Here is an 8287-nt window from a genome sequence, read left to right as displayed (position 1 = left end):
TAGAAGATTAGTTATTAATTCTTTCTAGAAACATAAAAGATTTCGTTGTTAGGATTTTATTTGAATTATTGTTTTTATTTGAATTTGAAAGTTAGTAATTAGTTATCTTATCTTTCTCTCTCTCTTTCTCTCTCTCTCTAAAAAAAGATTAGGATAGTTTGAATTCAAATTCTAGAATTTAGGCTATAAAAAAGTGTAATTACTCGTACCATACACGTGATAAAATTAAAATTATGATTTTAAGTTGTTTTGTTAAAATTAATTTGAATTATAATAATTTGACTAATAAAAAGCAATGAGTTATGCATTGTTTGTTTATTCTTAATTTAATGTTAATTATATTAACTCTAAAATAGTTATTAACTGGTTTTAATAATCTACTTTCTTTAATAAAACAGACATATATACTAAATGTGACCATAAATAATCTAGTAATACCTAAATCCATCAACAAATTGTTATATGTATAAGAACATATCAAAATCAACTGAAAATGAACAACAAATTATTAGATAATTCTAATGCAAAAAGTTCTCCAATAAATAATAAATAATTTAAACCCACTAAATAACAACTCAACACTATCCTTTGATGCCTGCAAAATATACCTGAAATAATATTATATCAATGTTAGCACACAAAATTATATGATTAACGTAATTATAAAATTGTTTATCAAGAGAATAAAATAATACAAATTTTTAGGATAATTCTAATATTCTCAAACTATAAATTTACAATAAGAATGCATTACCCGTTAGCACCTAGAATTTGTCAATTTTTTAAATTGGTAGTAATAAATTAATAAATTAATAAATTTAATTAAAAGATTTTGTTATTACCTTTTCATTATAAGCTCTCAAAAACTTCTCTATATACCACATTCATCGTGCAGTTATCTTTTAAGTGTCTGTGATCTTGCAACAGCATTCGCAAACCATCTTTACTCGTTACTCTTGATAACGCAACATACAATTGACCATGGTTGAAAACTGGCCTTGGAAGGTATATTCCAACTATTGATAGAGTTTGTCCCTGAGACTTATTCATTGTCATTGCAAATGACATAATAATTGGAAATTGTCTTCTTTGAAACCTGACCGGTAATGTTTCGTTATTTAGAATTAAATTCAGTCTTGGGATAAGAATAATACTTCCAACTTTGTTACCAGTTAAAGTATTGCATTCTATCACATGATTTTCCATTCTTCTAACTTGCATTCTCATTCCATTGAACAAACCATTAGTTTGGTCTATATTCCGCAGAAACATAACGAGAGCGCCAACCTTCACAACCAACTTGTGTGGTGGTAGATCTGAACAATTTATTCCATTTAGAATCTCTGGTGAGAAAGCTTCTAACTCAAATTTCATATTTTCCCCCTCAGCACACACAGATTCAGAATTTAAGTAGACTCTTTCTTGTCCAAGTAATCCTGCAGTCATCTTGTTGTTGACATTAGTGACACAATTCAGAGTTGATGCAAGAATTGCTCTATCCTTAAAATAATTTTTAACAGATAAATTGGATAGCAAAAATATGAAAAGTATTTTATGATCTAAAAATAAGGAATTAACACTCTAAAAATAAGAAATTAATACCTTTTGCCGAGAAATTATTTTTGCAATCTTAGATCTAGGAAACTTGTAAAAGAGCTAAATTTAGAATACAATAATCAATACATCATGTGATAGGAAAACAATGATTAATTATGCAAGCAATTAATTATAATTGAGTTAGACAATCAACATTTATCAATTAATTATGCAAGCAATAAGGTCAAGAACTTAAATTTGGGTTAAAAATTTGTCCTGATTGGTAGCAGGATTTGAGGATGACCTCAAATGTATAACTAACGTAAGCAATCAAGTGTAATAATCCGTGTTATGCACGTGATAAGATTAAAATTATAATTTTAAATTGTGCTATTGAAATTAATTTGAATTGTAATAATTTAATTAATAAATAAGTAATATTATGTACATTATTCATTTTTTTAAATATAGTATTATATTTATTAACTCGAATATAGTTATTAAGTGTATAAGAACTATGTTTGAATTATGAATTCTCTAAATAATATAATTTGGGTTATTACATATGAGGTCAAGAACTCAAATAAATAGGTAAATTAGTTATTATTAAGGTAATTCACTACAACAGAGGCGCTCTTTAGCGGCAGTTTTTTCCTCTATTAGCGGCGGTTCAAAATCAAAGGCGGCGGTTCAGTGGACCGCCCTGGTTATGGGCGCTAGGATTAGATTTTGTGACGGTTTTCACCAACCGCTGGTATAACCGCCACTGAATCAATTTTTTGTGGCAAATAATTTAGCGGCAATTTTAAATCGTCACGATATGCAAGTATTAGGATTTAGTCTATTTTTCACCGGCGGTTACGAACCGCCGCAATGTTATTATGTTTTTTAATTTATGACTGTTTGCGGCGGTTATAAAATCGCCGCTAATTTCAATACAAATTTTTAAAAAAAAAAGAATTTTCCTTTTAAAAAACCCTAATTTTTTGGTTTAATTTCAAAGATATATTTTTTAGCCTTTTTAAAAATTTTTAATATTTTTTATCTATTGAATCTAAACTTGTGACAAAAACAACAAAATTAACTGAAAAAAAATAATATATTTATAAAAATATCAACATAGTAAATCTCTTGCTAAGAACTAATAATGTAAAACCGCAAGCATAAGCCATGTGAAGCATGCTTAGTTACCCTCAATCAGATGCATCACACAGGCTTTATATATACTCTCCCATACTTTTATAATACATTATAAATTTGAACATGAAGTAGGTGAGGTACTAATGATGCATGTATATTACTTTTGTTAATTATATTTCTATTTCACTCCCAGGTTCAACTAATAGCCAAGAACATTGTTCTTATTGGATACAATATGTAAGTTTTTTATGTCCAATAATGGAAAAAAAGGAAAAATAAAAGAAAACAGAAAATTTAAAGCTCAGAACTAAGACAAAACTACACACATATTGCAATATTCGTGCGTTTTAAAATTATCCATGATAATTGTCTAATGACGAGAAACAAATAGATCACTCTTCGTCTGATTCAGAATCCTGAACCGGTGGCTTCTTTAGTTCTTCGATACGAGTTAGTTCCCTTCTAACTGGTAGAATGATACTCTTAACCATTTGATTTGCTGATAGGGTATATAGATAACATGAGCAAAGAGATCTCTTATGCGAAAAACTAACAACAAATTAAAACATATCTTTTATATGAAAAGAAAATTTAATTCATTATGATGAGCAAAACCATAAGACCACTTTCTATGTAGGGGTACATAAATCTTACTATGCAATCAATTTCAAAACTCCTAGTTAAACTATGTGCTTAAATCTACACTACCATATTCCAATCACAAGTTCACAACAAACCTACTAAATTTATACAAACACAGAACAATAAATAGAAAAACTAAATCAATTAAAATAGCTCTTGGTGCACGAATTTGTAATCCGTACAACTAACCAGCAAGTGCACTGGGTCGTCCAAGTAATACCTTACGTGAGTAAGGGTCGATCCCACGGAGATTATTGGTTTGAAGCAAACTATGTTTATTTTATTAATCTTAGTCAGGATGCCAATAAGATTATTTGGATTTAATTGTAAGAAGTAAAAGTGTTTGGAATAAGGAATTGTTACTTTATTAATGAAGAATATGTTGGAGCTTTGGAGATGCTTTATCCTCTGAATTTCTGCAATGTAATATTCAACTCAATTGTTTGTAAAGTTCCATCCATGGCAAGCTGTATGTAGGGTGTCACCATTGTCAGTGGCTACTTTCCATCCTCTCAGTGAAAACGGTCCAGATGCTCTGTCAGATCATCACCTCCTTCACAATTAAGCGCGAATGAACATCTTAGGTAGGAACACACACACGTTTGAATGAAATAGAAACAATTGCATTAATTCATTGAAACGCTGCAGAGCTCCTCACCCCCAACAATGGGGTTTAGAGACTCATGCCGTCAAAGTGTATAAAATTCAGATCTGAAAATGTCATGAGGTACAAGGTAAGTCTCTAAAAGTTGTTTAAATAGTAAACTAGTTACCTAGGTTTACAGAATATGAGTAAACTAAGATAATTGGTGCAGAAATCCACTTATGGGGTCCACTTGGTGTGTGCTGGGGCTGAGACTAAAGCTTCTCACGTGCTTGGGCTGTTTCTGGAGTTGAATGCCAGGTTGTGACGTGTTTTGGGCACTGAACTCCAACTTGTAACCTGTTTCTGGCGCTGGATGCCAGACAGCAGCATGAAACTGGCGTTAAACGCCAGTTTACGTCGTCTATCTTCGTGCAAAGTATGGACTATTATATATTTCTGGAAAACCCTGGATGTCTACTTTCCAACCCAATTGAGAGCGTGTCAATTGGACTCTTGTAGCTCCAGAAAATCAATTCCGAGTGCAGGGAGGTTAGGATCCAACAGCATCAGCAGTCCTTTTTCAGCCTAACTCAGATTTTTGCTCAGCTCCCTCAATTTCAGCCAGAAAATACCTGAAATCACACAAAAACACACAAACTCATAGTAAAGTCTAGACATATGATTTTTGCCTAAAAAATAATAATATTCTACTAAAAACTAATTAAAACATACTAAAATCTACATGAAATTACCCCCAAAAAGCGTATAAAATATCCGCTCATCACAACACCAAACTTAAATTGTTGCTTGTCCTCAAGCAACTAGATAAATAAAATAGGATTAAAAGAAATTAAGAAGTAATAATATTTCAGAGTTTTTAAGTGGAGCTCAGATTCTTATTAGATGAGCGAGGATTGTAGCTTTTTGTTTCTGAACAGTTTTGGCATCTCACTTTATCCTTTGAAATTCAGAATGATTGGCATCCATAGGAACTCAGAATTCAGATAGTATTATTGATTTTCCTAGTTAAGTATGTTGATTCTTGAACACAGCTACTTTTATGAGTCTTGGCCGTGGCCCTAAGCACTTTGTTTTCCAGTATTACCACCGGATATACAAATGCCACAGACACATGACTGGGTGAACCTTTTCAATTGTAACTCAGCTTTACTAGAGTCCCCAGTTAGAGGTGTCCAGAGCTCTTAAGCACACTCTTTTTGCTTTGGATCACGACTTTAACCACTCAGTCTCAAGCTTTTCCTTGGACCTTCATGACACAAGCACATGGTTAGGGACAGCTTGGTTTAGCCGCTTAGGCCTAGAACTATTTCCTTGGGCCCTCCTATCCACTGATGCTCAAAGGCTTGGATCCTTTTCTTAATCCAATGATTTCTTGAAAAATATTTTTTTCACTGCTTTTTCTTGCTTCAAGAATCAAATTCATGATTTTTCAGATCATCAATAATATTTTTCGTGTTCCTCATTCCTTCAGGAGCCAACATTCTTCAAATTCAGGATAAAATATGCACTATTCAAGCATTCATTCAGAGAACAAAAAGTATTGCCACCACATGTAATTAATTATAACTTTTATTATTAAGGATTCGAAAAATATAAATTACTTCTTTATTCTAAAAATCTACTACTTTATTCATGTCTGATGATGATGAGAAAGATAAATTATAACTTAATTGGAAATAAAATCAGAATAGATATGCTAATTACTACTACTACTACTATATATCTTCTAAGGTAAATTTCTATAATAATACTATCACAGAGTTAAAGCTAAAATTAGAACTCAACAACCTGTGTTATGGGAAGTAGATGTTCCTCTGATCTGTGGGGTGCTTGGTCCTTCAAGGATTAATTTCTGGCGCTTCAGCTCCCTTAAATCACGCCCTTGCTCTTCTTGTTCCTTAAGCAGTTTGCAAAGCATGCTACTTTGATTGTTCTGTTCTTCCTTTATTTGGTTCATAACTTCTTGCAACTTGGAAACAGATGCCTCAAGATGTTCCAAATATTCGAATTGAGGAAGTTCTGGGAGGACTTCCTGTGCTCTCCTCTTGATTGGATCATCCTGCAACTGTTGTCTTTCCATTGATATTTTAGTGATTGGCCTCTCAACTAAAATATATTCTGTTATTCCCATCTTCACTCCGACATCTCTGCAGAGCATAGAAATTAAGCTTGGTTAGGCCAATCTGGCATCCTTGGAATTCTTGTTTGCTATTTTGTATAGTTCACACGAGATCAGTTGATGGACTTCTACTTCTTTTCCCAACATGATGCAGTGAATCATCACTGCTCTTTTAACAGTAACTTCAGAACGGTTGCTGGTGGGCAATATGGAACGCCCAATGAAATCCAGCCAGCCTCTGGCAACTGGTTTGAGATCTTCTCTTTTGAGTTGATTTGGGATGCCAGTCGTGCTGGTGGTCCACCTGGCTTCAGGGATGCATATATCCTCTAGAATCTTGTCCAAGCCTTTATTTACCCTCATCATTCTCCTATTAAAGGAGTCTGGGTCATCTTTCAGTTGAGGAAGCTTAAAGATCTCCCTGATTTTGTCAGGATGGGTATGAACAATCTTTCCTCTGACTAAGGTCCGATGGTCATAGAGGGCAGCTCCAATTATTCTTTGCCTGTCTGTCTGCCATAGATTAGCATAGAACTCTTGAACCATGTTCCTTCCCACTTTCGTTTCAGGATTAGCTAGGATTTCCCAGTTCCTGTTTCGAATTTGTTCTTGGATCTCCGGATATTCATCTTCTTTCAGATCGAACTTGACTTCTGGGATCACTGATCTGAGACTCATTATTTTGTAGTAATGGTCTGAATATTCTTTAGTTAAGAACTTCTCTTGATTCCAAAGTGGCTTTGGAATATTCTCTTTCTTGCCTCTTGGGTTGGGTTGTTTTCCTTTAGGGGCCATGATCAAAGTGAGTATGTTTTTTGTGATCACGGATAAGCACACCAAACTTAGAGATTTGCTTGTCCTCAAGCAAAAGAAGAGAGAGAAGAGGGATAGGAGGAGAGCAAGTGTGGAATGGTGGATGAGGAGAGGGACGCCGAAAGTGAATATAAAGGGAGGGGGTGGGTATTCGAAAATAAGAAAAATATATAAGATAAAAGATATGATTTATAAAAGATAAATATGATAAGAAAAGGATATAATTTAAAAAGATATGAATGATATTTGAAAATAAATTTGAAATTTATAGTTTGAAAAAGATTTTAAAAGATAATTAAGTTTGAAAAGAAATTGGAAAAAGAGTTGGATTGGATTGAAAAAAAAGTTTATGTTTATGTATGAAGCCATATTATTTAAAAAAAAGGATTTTAGAAATTAGGGTTTTTAGAAAACTAATTTGATTTGAAGGATGACATTTTGAAACATGTTTATGCAAGAAATCATGAATTGAAACATAAAAAATTAGAAAATTTGTAAAGAAAAACGAATTTTACCTCCTCCCCACCATCCTGGCGTTAAACACCCAACTGATGCATGTTTTGGGCGTTTAACGCCCAATTGTTGCTTCTCCTGGGCGTTCAACACCCAGCTGTTGCTTCTTTCTGGCGTTGAACACCAGGAAGTCCCTTGTCACTGGGCGTTTTTTGAACGCCCAGGACGCTATCAATCTGGTGTTAAACGCCCAGAAGGTGCTTCTTTCTGGCGTTGACTGGCGTTCAACGCCCAGAAGATGCTCATTTCTGGCGTTTAACGCCCAGATGGCTACCCTTACTGGCGTTAGACGCCCAGTGGGTGCTTCTTTTGGGCGTTCAACGCCCAAAACATTTCTTACTGGCTTTTTCATGCCAGTGAGCTTCCAAATTTCCCTGTAACTTTGTGAATTTAATTAATTGCTATTTTACCTTTCGAAGATACTCTGACATATACCTGTAAAAATCAATTAATTAGCAAAAACAAATAAAATTAAATTTTGTGAGTGGCTGGGTTGCCTCCCAGCAAGCGCTTCTTTAATGTCGTTAGCTGGACTATTACTGAGCTTTTAATCAAGTCTCAGTTTTGAGCATTCTTGCTCAAAATTGCTTTCAAGATAATGTTTAACTCTCTGTCCATTAACAATGAACTTTTTGTTAGAGTCATTATCCTGAAGCTCTACCTATCCATATGGTGATACCCTTGTAATCACATATGGACCTCTCCACCGGGATTTTAATTTCCCGGGGAATAATTTGAGCCTAGAATTAAATAGCAGAACTTTCTGCCCCGGCTCAAAGACTCTGGATGACAATTTCTTATCATGCCATCTTTTCGCTTTCTCTTTGTAAATTTTTGCATTCTCGAAAGCATTGAGTCTAAATTCCTCTAGCTCATTTAACTGAAGCAATCGTTTTTCTCCAGCTAACTTGGCATCA

General features: G+C 33.7%; 1 protein-coding gene across 1 annotated transcript in view; it reads right to left on the bottom strand.

Annotated features, from left to right (window-relative positions):
• Nucleotides 1–849: 849 nt before the first annotated feature.
• The window catches only part of LOC110281472 (ATP-dependent DNA helicase PIF1-like), a 33412-nt gene continuing 25974 nt past the window's right edge, over nt 850–8287 (bottom strand). The window contains exons 2-3 of the mRNA XM_021143761.1: nt 1603–1656; nt 850–1500 (exon numbers count right to left, since the gene is read on the bottom strand). Of these exons, the coding sequence (XP_020999420.1) occupies nt 850–1500; nt 1603–1656 (705 nt within the window). The remainder of the gene's footprint in view (nt 1501–1602; nt 1657–8287) is intronic.

Source organism: Arachis duranensis, chromosome 5, assembly GCF_000817695.3.
Source record: "Arachis duranensis cultivar V14167 chromosome 5, aradu.V14167.gnm2.J7QH, whole genome shotgun sequence".
NCBI lineage: Eukaryota > Viridiplantae > Streptophyta > Magnoliopsida > Fabales > Fabaceae > Arachis > Arachis duranensis.
The sequence above is the reverse complement of the archived record's forward strand: the minus strand, read 5'-3'. Positions and strand labels throughout refer to the sequence as shown.